A 14,505-nucleotide genomic window follows, 5' to 3' on the forward strand; every position below is an offset into this window, starting at 1 on the left:
GACCACAATGAACTGCAAAATAAATAAATAATAACTGATGATAGTTCACGAGATCTAATATTTGTTTCAGATTAAATACCTTCAGGCCAGTGACTGAATAGCACAACAATTAGTACTTGTGAATCTAAGCTTTGGTTATGATATCCTACATCTTTAGCCAGAATATTTACAAACTAAATAGAACCACAGTCTATAGGATTAAGCATAATTTTTTAGTCATTAAAAGTACATGGACACAAAATAAGAACAGAAACAAAATGTATCCAAGCGAAGTACTAGTTTAATCTGATATCACCAATGAAAGTATCATTCCTTTTTCGAGTGAAAGTGGAACCCTGTGAAAGTGAAATGCTTTGAAACGCCAGAAATTCAAGGATCCATGAGTATGACAAACTTTTATGCAAAATTTCATTTCAATGTAGTTTGATAATGAGTAGAAACAAATCTTGGATTCATGTATTTGTTATGCTACAATAAGAGGTTGACAATTTCAACCATCTTCTGTTCATTTCATCTCCTCTCCATAAAGCACATGAAAATGTCCTCCCCAACCAGTTTGTTCATCCTGATTCATAAAGTTGGTAAAAAACTCTTTTATTTCCTATTCCAAAAAAAAAAAAAAAACCATTTAATAGACTATACTCCTCTTATTAATGTATGGATTCTCCATATTTAATGTTACCCATCTCAGGATCAATATTTAGATCCAGTTCATCAATTTGATGTACTGCTATGATTATAATAATTATTTGTCCTATTACGTCAAGGTCAGTGACATTGCCACAGTCCTCCAGTGAAGAATCATCTCTTCAAAAGGGGTGTCAAGCGTCAAGCTGGTAAAGAAAAAGGACATGCCAAAGAAAAACAATAGCCAAGGTGAAATTTGGGTTGGGAAAGATGAATGGAAGGTGTTTGCCCCATTTGTTTCAAAAATCATGACATATACGATAATTGTTCCAAGTGTTTGGCTGATATAATGTCTAAATACTTTCTGAAACAAAGGGCAATGCAGCAATTACTCTTCTAATCAGTCAAATGAGTTCACATGGTAAGCATGACTAAAATGCTCCACATAGCATAGCTCGTGCATGTTATTGGTTTCTTGGAGTGCCTGGTCATGGTAAATATTTCCAGAAATTAGGATAGCAATGAGTTTGGTCATGAGCACCCCAACCATTGGTTAAGCTTAATGAGTTCAATCACAAGGGAAGAACAATAGAACATAAGAAGGAAAAAAAAATTGTTGAATCAAGCCATGCACAAAGTACATATTACTATTTTGAGAATAGTGAAACCTGAGAATGTGGAAAATGGGATTTGATCATTCTTCCAATATTCTGTGTGTGGCTCAGATCCAAAGCAGCATCCACCTGTTCCATGAAATATTTCCTTGTAAATAGCAAAGTCTTCAAGTCATATGGCTACAGAAGAAATAATAATCAACTAATACAGACGCTCACTGTCTTACAGGTCATCATACATATCCTATATCAGCTTCATCATATCATATAAGTATATAACACTTAACAGGTAATTACTCTAGTAAATCACTATAATAACCAAGCAATCTGATCCACAATACCATCAAATAAATCATTATAACTACATCTACATTTAATATTTGGGAAAAACCTGTTTCAAATCTGCAGCCCTATCTAAAATCCAATGATTAAATTAAACCAAAAGTACCTCTAAATTAAGATTTGGATAATCCTTTTTTTCCCAAATAATGGTCCATATTGAAAATTGAATAGAAAACTCACTCGCAAGAAAGGATATATATCAATCCAAGCATTCTAAACTTAGTCTGTCTGGAACTTATGCCACTAGACCACAGCACTCAAATCCAATCGAACAACAACATATATATCCCATCAGATCAGACTAGATCATCATAGAACTGGCCAAATGCAACCAAGCGAAATAACGTAAGTGGATATCTACTTGATGTCACTTCTCTAAAACTCTCATTCAACCAAAATTCTCATCAGCAAAGTGCAACTATCAAGTAGTTCGTTATGCTAGTTTGAGATTTTTAACATAGATTTATGGAAGGCAAATTCTACATCCAGTCAAAAGAAAAAGAGGATGCATTCAGAATGTCACTTAAAGATGCTGGAAGGTACCTCATCTAGAATATAAAGTGGTGCAGGCTTAAAAAGAAGCAAGGCCAAAATGAGAGAAAGAGCAAGAAGTGATCTTTGTCCCCCACTTAGCTCTGATAAAGATTGTTTCCACACACTTCCAAATGCAACACGAACTTCAAGACCATCGAGAAAGCTAGATCCTTCGGGAGGTTCGAGCTTAGCCATTGTGCCAGGTAAAAGTGTGCTAAAGATGGATCCAAAATCTCTGAAAAGACAATGTATAGGAGCATAAAGAAAAGAACAACGAAAAGGTAAGCAATGATGAAGAAAGCTCTTCTATTATGATCTTTACAAGAGCATTGGGCAAAAATGAGACTTAGAGATAAACAAACAATTTGCACAATCAGATTGTGAGGAATAATAATCCATGAGTTCATAGCAAGGAAAAACTTACTTGTTCACCTTAACCCATGTCACCTTCAGAGTTTCCTTCTTCTTTTCATCTAACTCTTCAATCACCATTTTTATTTTCGCTTTATCATTCTATGCAAAGAATTTGTAGTAGATATGAACAGGGCCTCTAGCTGAAGTATAAATATAAATATCATTTTAACAGGAGAGAAAAAAAACATACCTCTATGATATTTTTCTTGGAAATCAAGTCATTATATTCATCTTCTGCCTTTTCAAACATTGCCATTACTTTTTTGTTCACCCTCTTCTCAAGGCTAGAATAATCGCACAATCAATAGCATAGATTACCCAACAGATAACTGGCTTCCATGTAAGCTAAATGTAACTGTACATATGAAACATAATGGGCACTCAAAAAAACCAAAATTAGTAAAAGTAGCAAACCTGGATTGTTCAGCTTGCAACTTATCAAGTTCTTCCTTTGACTTATAAGGGTCAGAATTAGAAAAGTCATAATCAGTTCCAGATTTTCCAAATAGCTGCTTTTCAGTTGCAATCCATCCATGTTTTTCAAGTAGCTTATCAACCTTCAAAGAACAATCTTTCTGTTCCATCTCCATGCGTTTCACCTAGATATTGTACAGATGCTTATCTTCAAGATCTACAAACAAATAAGAATAGTAAAGAAACAAAAGAAACCATCAAAATTGCCTCATTTTCCATCTTCTTCCTCTCAAGATTTGCATCACTGAGTTTCTGCTGAAGTTTCTGCTGCTCTTTAACAATGCAACTAATCTGTGAGTCACATTCTTTCATCTGTTCACGGCTCTTTTTTAACTCAGCTTCAGCTTTGTCAAATTCCTGCTTCAAAGAACTAACCTGGATGCAGAATCACTCGAAGGATTAGTGCTAGATAACATCCAACTGTAAAACATAAGCAAGAAAATTAAAGCAATTCACTAACAACAGATGTATAAAAAAACAAAAATAAATACTTGGGCTAGTAGAAATACCTCCATTTTTCGTTTGTTAAGTGCTTCTCTCAAAGCACTAATTTGTCCTTCTAGAGAAGCTAGCTGATTCTCCAGCTTAGAAAGTTCGTCAATATCTGCTGCTTTTTCCAGCAAAAGCCTCTCCCTTTCATTTTCACTAGCCTAAATCCATCCAAATCATTTCCCAGAATATATCTTTTCATGTTAATAACAATTGGAAAAGGAACCAAATAGGCAATCTAGATAAACAAAACCAAGGTGCAGCACATTAAGAAAAACAAATCAAATGAGAAAAAGTAATGTGTTACATCATATGGTTGATATACCATCATTAAAATACTGACTCACCCGATATACAACAAAACTGATTCCAGAACTTGGAAAGTATTGAAACAAATAATTAGGATAACCTTATCGAAAAAGTTCACTAATATTAGGACTGGCAAGCATATTGGTAAACATGCAGCAAGCAGTAACCTCACAAACAAATATTAAGTATCGGCATGGAAGCACAGTAACATGTATAGATACCCCTGGAAATTTGACTACATCAACAGTGACCAAAACAAGAAGCAACCCTTGTATTACAGTTCAGCCATATCATCAACAAGAAAGGACCACTTCATACTAACACATTCCTTTCCAGTCAGAACTTGGTTGTCACATCAACATAACTAGAGAAAAAAATACAAGTGCATTCAACTGATGCATTCCATAAGCTGAACCAGTTACTCTTCATTATAACCATCATTATAATTTTGCTAGCCAAATTTTTAGCATAGTAAATATCTTATTAGAAAAAAGTTAATCTAAATGTTGATAAACATAATTATCAATTATTTATTACCCAAAGGCTGAAGTTCATGAAAACATAGAAGTTCAAAATCAAAGAAAAAAAATAATACATTTTGTGAGGATTTATCGCTGACCGTGCAAACATATAATCACATAAACCTACCTTGAGTTGCTTTGAAGCTGACTGAATCTCTGATTTTAATGACTTTATCTTTTTCTCTAGATCTTTAAGTCTAGTTTCACGTAGGCTACCCTGTTCTTTAATGCCCTTCTCAAGAAGTGCAACTTGAGCGACACATTTTCCATACAGAATTTGTTTTTCTTCAGATCCTGCTTTAGCTTCTTGAAGATCTCGCTCCAATTTCTTCACAAGCTCAGCAAGCTACTTTCAAAATAAAAGGTTTTAAACATCAAAAAAAGACTTGGGAAATGTATTTGAACAAATGAAAACAAAAACAAAATCAGGTGCACAAAATTGAAGTAATATAAGCACAAATGTTATCACAACGGGAAAAGACTGGACCTTATGGTGCTCATTCTGTTCCGCTCTTCTCTGAAAGAGGGAAAAATCATAGGCCTTAAGTTCCACTTGAGATTTAAGGTGCATGAACTTCTTCTGAAGAGGTGAAAGCACAGCAATCTGGAACATGTACAAAATTATTATGTAGAAGAATAGATGGCAAATGCTTCAAAATCCAACTAAGTTATAAGATAAATATCTCTTTTCCTTTTCTGACAAGCCAAAAGTTTGGCATCAAAAGATAATTACGTTATCAGCAACAAATTAAATTTTTTTAGTAAAACAGTCTTGACCTGAGCTAGTGATTTCTAAGTTCAACCAAGAAACATAAACATGTAAATGCTCATATTACCTGCAGATCTTGGAGCAAAATCACAGCAAAGAAATAGCAAAAATTTATAGATCAGGGTTCAAAGAAACAGAATAAACCTTGTCATTTACTTCTGTTAATCTGTTCTGATGGAGGGAAAGCTTTGATTCTGCCTCAGCTAAGACATGAAGCTGCTTTAACAATTCACCCCCACCACTGCAAGCATAATTAAAAGGGAAATATGACAATTATAAATAAAATAGCCTGAACCACCTTTACTCTGAACTACATAAATTTCAAGAAATATCTTAAAACAAAGCAAGCTAGAAAACAGACTAAAAAACATCTCACAGAGATGTAGTATTACTAACAACCATAATTTAGCTGGGCTCAATTTGCTTACTTAAACCCAAGCTGAGCCCAAAAAATAATAATGGTAATAATGATAATGACAGTAAATATTTATCCAAGTTCAAACATTAGGTCAGTCCTATTCAGTGGTTTTTATTATTATTATTATTTTTTTTTTTTTAGACCAGGCCAGAACAGAATCCCTTAAATCCAAAGCCTAACCATGCCAACCCTGTTAACAGCCTACATGTATTCATAGGATAAAATAATTGAAAACCTAAAGACAAAAATATTTGATAAGAGTAAGTAACCAAGAATGCTATTGAAATAAATTATCACAGTGAGTATTAGGAATTAAAATGCAGATATGCTGGCAGAAGAATGCTTACCGCCGGCTGCCACCAGTCAGGAGACCACTTGGCTGGAAAATATCGCCCTCAAGAGTTACACTGGGTGTGCTAATATTGCGAGTAAAAGCAACCTGTATCAATTAAATACAAGAGAAAATTTAGAAACGAATTGCTAAATGCAAGTTGCGACTGACAGTTATAAAAATAATAAATAACCGGATATGGATGGTATACCAATGGAAACAAGGTGTGTCAATATCTAATACTTGAGCCAAACTTGTTAATGATGTGATAAATATGTTAGAATGCACAAATAATTGATAATATTATACAATACCTTAAATTCAAACATCTCCAGTCCCTTTTTTTACCTCAGAAGACAATAAAAGCACACATTTATGCATATTTACAACAAAGCAACCAAACCAAATAACAAGCATTGGTTTATTAAGCAAGCCATATTTTAACAGTGAAACACAATGCCTGTAAGAACAAATGCATTCTTGTTCTGTTTAGTTGTCTCACAGATTAGCACAGGCATATTTATAACACATTAATTAAACCGAATAAGAAAGCATTGGTATAATGAATAAAGCATACATTTACAGTGGAATCCATACTTGTTTGGCTTGGCCACTGTTGCACTTACAAATTGCATTATTAACCTCATGCATTTAGCTAATAATCATGCATTTTTCCTAGCCTTCATAATGCTTTTCCTTCTCTTTTTGTACAAACTACTCTCTTTAGTTGTTTTAATTGTAGAATGCTGGAATTGGCTGAGAAACCTGGAGACTGTGAAGATACACAAGTCGTCTGTGGTCTGCGAGAAGTACTTGTGGTCTGTAAAGTGACTGGGGCCCAGCTTCCATCTTTAGCTATAAAAGGACTAGAAAATGGGTTTTAGGGCAGAAAGGAAAGAAAGGAGAAAAGGAGCTGGCGGCTGAAGAAGAAGAAAAGAAACTCTGAAGACTTTAGAAGGCTGGAGAAGGAGAGGAGAGCTGAAACTTGAAGATCAGACCCCTGTAGACGTTATAGGGAGTCCTCTCAGCCTTGTTGTGTTGTTTCCTGCAGAATTTTTTTTCTTTCTATCTTCTCTTTGTAACTGAGATGGTGTGTGAGTAAAACTTTTCTTAGGTTTGAGATTAGCCCAAGGTGTTGAGTGTGTGATGTGTTGATACTTTTTTTATATGGATCTTTCATACTTAATGGTAGATTTCTTGAGTTGATTTCTGATTTATGTACACAGCTTGTGATTGTGAAAGCATTGCTTGCTATCTTAGAGATCTAGGTTGACTGAAAGGATAACTTGGGTCTTAGAACCTCTTTAATCACCCTGAATATACTGAAAGGTAATTCTTGAGGGTCTTTTGCTTAATCACTGTACTTATTCAGGTTTTGAGAAGGTTTATCTACCACGAAAGTAGGAGATAGCCCAATCAAGACCTAACTTGTTATCTCTTGAAAGAGAGTGACAAGTAGCTTAGGATTAATGCCCTTCAAGAGATCTACCCAAATCTAGTCTAGATCCAACACATTATTCATGCTATACCTTGTAGTGAGTTCCCAAACCTAAGTCTATTTTAACCTGAAGTGTAATCCACAGCCCTGTGTTCCTGTAGCCTTTGATTGTGTTTTATTCCCTGCTTCTTGTTGTTCCTAATTCCTACATTTTTAATTGTCTAGATAACCCCTTATTGTAATAGGTTGGTAATCACTCTTGGTCCTCGTGGGATCGATACTATTTACTACTTGGCAAAACCGTGCGCTTGCGGTTATGCAACAGCCATCCCACAGATTAGCAGTCACATTTCACTATGCACTGATTTTGATGACTAAACAGGTTTCAAAGTTCACTTATGCAATTATAGTTTACTTCCTCAGGACCTTACATAAATAATAATAATAATAATAATAATAATAATAATAATAAGCTATCATTTAAAGTATAGTTAAAAAAAATGCTGCTAGATTCAGATCTCGCATCTGCCTTCCTATTAGCCTTTTTTATTTTTCCTTATAACAAGTTCTAGAGAACTGGAGCAACAAAAGAGTCAACACGTTTTTTTAATCATATTAAATTATAAAGGAATCAAATCCACGCATAGATGTCCCTCATATGAGTGCAGTATTTTACCATCTACTTCTTTATTATTTAAATAAGCTTCAAAAAATATTCAATGCAATCATATTTTAATTCACAAAGACCTTCAGAAAACAATTTAGATATTTAAAGCGTATTTTACCTTAAAGACAGCAAAACAAATTAGCTCACGCAGACTTCTCTAGAGGACCATCTAAAAGATTATTAGTATAGCATTACTCAAGTAAAAAAGTAACATCCTGGACGGGCACAATATGTACATGTTTACCTCTTTTGCAGCATCAGTACCTCGGCAGACAAATGTTGATCCAAACACATAAGCCATTGCATTCTGCAATAAAGATGTTGCACTTAGCTAGCAAACAAAGAAAAGAGTTCAATCTACGCAAAAAGCATTCGCATGCTCCTTTCTGCCTATTATACATCCTCTATATATTACACAAGAAACACAGGAAAGCATTATTCAAAGAAGAAACATGCTTCACAAGAAAAATGCAAGCTTAAAGCACTCCACCTTAAGGTCTCATTTCTCAAGTTGAAAAATGCTCCAACCACTGCTTTGAGGGAAGGAGTTCAATTCCAAGTAAGAATACAATATATATGTTCAAGAATGAATTTTTAGATGGAAATCATTACAAAGGGCAGCATGAAAATTGACTTGGTATTGAACCGGAAAAATAAAGCCATTATAAATTACTGACAGTATGTTTAAAAAACTAATAATTGTCGTGAAATTCTTCATGTTTATTACATCTACAGATACTATTCTCAACCAGAATGCATTTAAATTGGAAGAATAAATTTGACATGCAGGTTTAGTTGAGGCTAATGAAACACCAGAAATATTAGAACAGAAAGACTTGCCTTCACTTCATCCTCATACCCTATCAATAAGAGGGCCAATTCTGCATTTCCTTCACCAACCTACAAGTTCATGAATCTTCAACTAACATCCAGCAGCAATTTATGCCATCAAAACATTCTACTAACAGTTTACCAGCCGAGCAGCAGCTTGCTGGACATTCAAGGGAACAGTATAAGATTGAATTTTGTTCAAAGGTATAATTGTGACTCGCCGTCGTAGATCACCATTTTTGAGAAGCTGCTTCCCAGTGTTTTCTGTGTCTACAACAACATTAAACAATTTTCCTCCAGCTGCAACCTATGAAATGAATACATGTTTACTCCCATAAACAGTATGAAGAGTCAAGAGGCACAAAACATATATATATATATATATATATATATATTCTCCAGACAATGAAACAATTCAGTAAGGAGGGGCTCAAGACAAACCTCCAAGGCAGTCATTGCAGAACTGTCTTTTACTTTAATCAGCTTTGCAACCACCCCCTTCACCTTTGACCTGTCAAAATTTACTACTGGGTCCTTGTAAGTGAATTGAACATTCACCAGCTGTCCAGAAAGTATCCGAATTTCATCTTTCAGCTGCTGAACCATTCCCAGCTCGTTATTGCGTTCCTAAATAGCATTACCAACAAAGGTGATAAAATAATGTTATTCGGGCCAATGTCTTCTAATATTTAATACACACAAAGGCACTTCTTCTATTACATGTCCAAATACTGCAAGTTTCACAAAATGCCATTAGTAAAAGAGAAAATTTCAATAGATCAACCTTTTCCAAAGCTTCCATCTGACCTTCCTCATAAGTGATTGAAGCCAGAGTTGTTTTAAGATTTTCCAGTTCTTCCTTTCTGAGACTAAGTTCATTTTCTACAGAGGCAGCTTCTTCACACTTTGATGTCAACAGCTCTCTTTTCTCTTTCAGCTCCTTCTCAGAATGGCTGGTTTTTGTTTGCAACTGTTTTAATGCTGTTTCAGTTTCTCCAACAGCAGCTTTAGCATCCCTTAGCTGATCTTCAAGGCACTTCTCATCATTCCTACTGCTCTTGCCAGCTAGCACTCCCTGCCAAAGGCAACTCATCATAAAGATATTATTGTGAGGAATATCTGCAGGTAAAATGAAATTTAATTCTGAAAACAATATTGCTAATATGATGATATTACCTGGTATTCTCTCTCACATTCATCCAAATCCTTAGTTAAATCTTCCACTCTTTTTTTCAAACCAGCTGCCCCATCATCAACTTTGCTGACAGCAGAATCCCTCTCTCCTATTGATCGTTTGACATCTTCAATGCTCTTGAAAATCTGGCATACACCGATACAAAATGCATAGCCATTGTAAATAAAGAAGGCAACAAAAAATATACATGCTCAGTATTTGCATAGACCAAGATATGAAATACAGAATAAAAGCTAGGAGAAAGTTTGAAAGCATTTGTCCACATTCAGAGCTTATAGGACTCTAAAAGTTAGAAACAAGACATTTATTGGAACAGTCATCATCACCTTTTGAGCAGATGCCTCCTCAGTCCTCAGAGACTCCTCTTGATTAGTCATGACAGAGGTTTCTTTCACAAGGGAGCGAGAGAGGGCATCTACCTTCTCTGACAACGTCACCATATCACCACCCATTTTTGCTTCTTTCTCAGCAGTCAAAGCAGATATTTTATTTTCTGTTTCCTGAACCTCTGCTTTCAATCTTCCGGCATAATCTTCCAGCTCTGTAATTCTTGACTTGATCTGACCCACCTCACTAACAGCACTTTCTCGGACTTTCTCCGCCTGAACAAATTCATAAGCAATACAGAACCTTTTGAGGCGATCTAATTCTGCATTGCCATTGGCCCACTGCATATATTGCATCCTCTCTTTCCTAAGCTTCTCTAAAGCTGGAAGAATTTCTTGGTCAAGGAGCTTATCAATCTCATCCACCTTACTTTGTTTCTTCTCAAGCGTCCTCAAAGCAGCTTCCTTTTTCATCTCATACATCCTTGTTCCAGCAGCCTCCTCCAACATGGATAAAATTTCGGGAGGCTTCATATTCAGAACTTTCGTAATTCGTCCTTGCATTATGAGAAAATGTGGATTGTTAACATTAAGTTGCACAGAGTGGAAAAGGGTTTGAACTCGGGAAGGCTGGGCAAGGTGCCCATTTATAAGGTACTTATTCCGGCCCCCAACAACTATCTGCAAAGAACCAAATTTCCTCAGAATTGTTCTATTTGACAGCAATGTAAAAGCATTCAGCAGAATCATATAGAAAAATAAATAAATAAATAAAAGCTGAAAACAAAAGACTCAATTCCATACAGCAGTATGAACAAGATTTCTCTCCCTGTCATCAATTTTAACATAAATTTCTTACTGAAATAGTTCATTTGAAAAGTCAAAGATCATCTCAAAATCTAAGAGCTTCAATTCTTGGTTGTAGAGCTGAAGTACAAGGAATAAAAACGTGGAAATATACCAAGAATCCAGCATACCTGCCTCGTGACCGTGATTTCAGGGCAGTCCTCGTAGCCAAGGGGACTACGGCTGCGATCGGAGTTATCAAAGACAATGGAGACAGTGGCCTTGGTGATCCCGGCCTGGCCCTGCTTGTAAACAAGTTCCTGGAGGTTGGTAGCGCGAACCTGCTGGAGATTGGTGATCCCAAGAACGAAGCAGATGGAATCGAGGATGTTGGACTTACCGGAGCCATTGAGCCCCGTGATGGCGTTGAAGAAGGGATCGAAGCCAGAGACCACCGTCCTCGTGGCGTAGGACTTGAAACCCTCCAAACAGATCTCCTTGATGTACATCCTCGGTTCTACTGGGGAGAAATCAAAGCCCTAGAATGCGAATTTGGAGATGAGAGAGGAGAGGATTTCAGAGATTGAAACCCTAGAAAGGAGGAGAAGAGTGGAGTGTGTGGAAGGGCGGGAAATGAATTTTGGGCTTTCGATCTTTCATCACGTTTATGTATTTGAAATGGGATGTCGACACCGGGAGGTGATTATAACGGCCAAGTCCTTTGCATATCTAGTCCGTTACCTTTTTCATAAATATATTATGCCTACTTTTATGGGTATATTCTCATAAATAATTTGAAAATCCGTCTGGGACCTCTCGATTTATTGGCACCATAATTTTTGTATAAAGTATTTTGTGCTTGAATTTTAACTCGCACAAAGTTAAAATGTAGGTAAATTGAATTATTAACTTCTCCTTTATGTATGTCTTTCACATTGCTTTTATTAATAATTAATTAATTTTTTTTTTTAACAAATAGACAACAAGCTTCCCCATATAAAGGTTGTCAGGACATACACATGAGAGCGGTGCTCACCGAACCGTGCACTCACCTTGCGTGAAACGAGATTCGAACCTGGGTCTCCCCGAAACAAAAAGCCCTACGCAAAAAACCTGATGTCAATTGACTTAGTGGTCGTTGGCTTTTGTTATAGTCCTATTGCCATCAGAATTAAAAAATTAAATTGTAAATATTTTTTATCCACTTTTTTATTATACAACTATTCATAAAATCATTGGATTTTAACTTTTGCAACGGAAGTTCATAGGTAATGTTTTCACAAACAGAGAACTAGTGATATACATGTAAAAAAAAAAGAAATATATATATATATTATTGCATATAAAACAAGATAGTACATTTCATAATAGCAACGTTGACCCTCCTCCACAAACTCCAAATTTAACACATATATTACATAAAAAAACGAAACTTTCAAATCACATAGCAATTAAACAACGGACGTGGGACCATCAAGAGTACTATATACCATCTAAAACTAATTAGTAATTACTAGATTTTCCAATGCTTAGCATTCTCAAAGCCATTTCTAAACAAATGATAGTCTTCAATAGTCTTCTGAATCTCCTCCTCAGTGTTCATCACAAAGGGACCATACTGCACCACCGGCTCATTCAACGGCTGCCCGCCAATGAGCACAAATCTCAACGTCTTGTCCGAAGCATTCCGCACAGTCACAACATCCCCAAGGCTCAAAACAACAGCATGGTGGCTTGTTACTGATGAAGATGAACACTTGGGTTTGGATGGTATTCCAAACACTGCTTCCCCTTCTAAAATGTATGCAAATGCAGTCCATGTATCAGGGATGTGTTGATCTAATTGAGCTCCAGGTTTCACTGTGAAGTCAAGGAACATTGTTGGAGTTTGAGTGTAGATCGGTGATCGAACTCCGAATGCTTCTCCGGCGATGATTCGGACGTGCACGCCATCTTTTTCGACTTCTCTTATGTCCTTACTTTGCAGTTCTTGATATCTTGGCTCCATCCTGTTATTATTTAGATCTCATATGTATCTTAATTAGAAATTAAGATGGTATTTTATGTATGTATAGTGTATACTAAGGAAACTATTATATTTTTAATATTAATGAAATATATATAGAATCTATTTAATTACATTTTATCTTTGGAGGAGAGATTGATCCAAAGCTGCAATCCTCTATGAACTCCTTCTCCGGCAGGCATTTCAGAGTGAACGATTCCCCGGCCGGCCGTCATCCACTGAAGAAGTTTTAAGATTATTGATAAAATGATCAGGTGGAGAAATGAAGAGAAACAAACAAACAAACAAAGAAGATGAAGATATATATATATATATATATATACTAATTCAAACAAGTACCTACCTGCAAATCTCCAGCTTTTATAGTGCCTTTATTTCCTGAGAAATCTTGATGAGTGACTGCTCCCTGAGATATGTTCATTCATCATGAAACATTAATTATGCTATCAAATTAATCCCATAAACATGACACCTTTCATGATAAAATGAATGCATATATACACATATATAGCTATAATATACATACCTGAAGCATATATGTGACAGTCTCAAATCCTCTGTGAGGATGATCAGGGAATCCAGCAGGAGGTGAAGCTGATAACTCATCCAGCAAAAGAAAAGGATCTAAATTTCTCAGCTCATATCTGAGGATTAAAAAAGATATGTAAATCATTTAATCACAAGAAGGAGATCCATAATTATGTGTGTGTGTGTATATATATATATATATAAAGAAAAAAACATTTATAGACCTTCCTATGCTTCTCCTAACAATGGCTCCAGCACCTTCATGCTGAGGCTTGGCAAGCACCTTCTTGACTACATATCTGTGTTTTTGAGCTTCTTGATCAACAGACATGATGAGATGATGAAAACTATTTCTTGATCTTTGATTAATTCTCAAGTTTATTGGGGAGGAAAAGGTTAATTTATGTTTGAACATCTGATCAACATAGCACCAGAATTTATAGAAGAGCCCCAACCATCCTTCTCGTCAGCATGACCTCATTCATGCATGAATTGGAATTAAGTTTTCTTTCCTTCATCTTCCTGTAATTTGACTTTGCATATTGTTTGAATATCTCATTTTCTTGGTCATTCTTCCGTTCTTACCATTTTTAAACCAATATTTTATTTTCTCAAAATTCTTTTTTTTTTATATGAAATTTCTCAAAATTTCATAAAAAGAAAAAGAATTTTGAGAAAATAAAATATAAATAATAAAATATATCATAAGGAGGAGATAAAATATAAAGTTTCATGATTGTTGAGGTGATTGGGATTATGAAAATTTATCCTTTTCTTTTGTCTATTTCTGGGAACAGGGAAATGGATGAATGGTGGAAAGTTCTTCCATGCCGCCTAGGTAATAGACGATGGTGGTTAGCGAGGGC

General features: G+C 35.5%; 2 protein-coding genes across 2 annotated transcripts; both read right to left on the minus strand.

Moving 5' to 3' along the window:
• Positions 1-138: 138 nt before the first annotated feature.
• Positions 139-11,710, minus strand: LOC120261950 (structural maintenance of chromosomes protein 2-1-like). The gene is made up of 20 exons (XM_039269971.1): positions 11,277-11,710; positions 10,300-10,980; positions 9,955-10,098; positions 9,563-9,853; positions 9,220-9,405; positions 8,921-9,085; positions 8,788-8,847; positions 8,192-8,254; positions 5,859-5,950; positions 5,238-5,334; positions 4,812-4,928; positions 4,452-4,670; positions 3,515-3,655; positions 3,213-3,380; positions 2,946-3,130; positions 2,722-2,815; positions 2,542-2,630; positions 2,127-2,352; positions 1,296-1,370; positions 139-565 (listed from the first exon to the last, which is right to left on the minus strand). The coding sequence occupies exons 1-20, from the start codon at positions 11,592-11,594 to the stop codon at positions 506-508; spliced, it is 3,471 nt and encodes a 1,156-aa protein (XP_039125905.1). The 5' UTR covers positions 11,595-11,710; the 3' UTR covers positions 139-505.
• A 711-nt stretch (positions 11,711-12,421) lies between these two features.
• On the minus strand, positions 12,422-14,035 carry LOC120261857 (pirin-like protein). The gene is made up of 5 exons (XM_039269863.1): positions 13,864-14,035; positions 13,638-13,755; positions 13,455-13,517; positions 13,226-13,329; positions 12,422-13,094 (listed from the first exon to the last, which is right to left on the minus strand). The coding sequence occupies exons 1-5, from the start codon at positions 13,968-13,970 to the stop codon at positions 12,599-12,601; spliced, it is 888 nt and encodes a 295-aa protein (XP_039125797.1). The 5' UTR covers positions 13,971-14,035; the 3' UTR covers positions 12,422-12,598.
• Positions 14,036-14,505: the final 470 nt, after the last annotated feature.

The sequence above is a fragment of the Dioscorea cayenensis genome, chromosome 5 (assembly GCF_009730915.1).
Source record: "Dioscorea cayenensis subsp. rotundata cultivar TDr96_F1 chromosome 5, TDr96_F1_v2_PseudoChromosome.rev07_lg8_w22 25.fasta, whole genome shotgun sequence".
Lineage (NCBI taxonomy): Eukaryota > Viridiplantae > Streptophyta > Magnoliopsida > Dioscoreales > Dioscoreaceae > Dioscorea > Dioscorea cayenensis.

Bases quoted from the DNA above. Each gene is read 5' to 3' on its own strand.
- LOC120261857 (XM_039269863.1), bottom strand. From the start codon at position 13,970: ATGTCTGTTGATCAAGAAGCTCAAAAACACAGATATGTAGTCAAGAAG. The intron at 13,756-13,863 runs GTCTATAAATGT...TTTAATCCTCAG, and splicing joins GTTAGGAGAAGCATAGGAAG to ATATGAGCTGAGAAATTTAG. The intron at 13,095-13,225 runs GTAATTAAATAG...AAATAATAACAG, and splicing joins CTCTCCTCCAAAGATAAAAT to GATGGAGCCAAGATATCAAG.
- LOC120261950 (XM_039269971.1), bottom strand. From the start codon at position 11,594: ATGTACATCAAGGAGATCTGTTTGGAGGGTTTCAAGTCCTACGCCACG. The intron at 10,981-11,276 runs GTATGCTGGATT...GGTTCTTTGCAG, and splicing joins AAATCACGGTCACGAGGCAG to ATAGTTGTTGGGGGCCGGAA. The intron at 5,951-8,191 runs GTAAACATGTAC...TAATTGATACAG, and splicing joins GTACTGATGCTGCAAAAGAG to GTTGCTTTTACTCGCAATAT.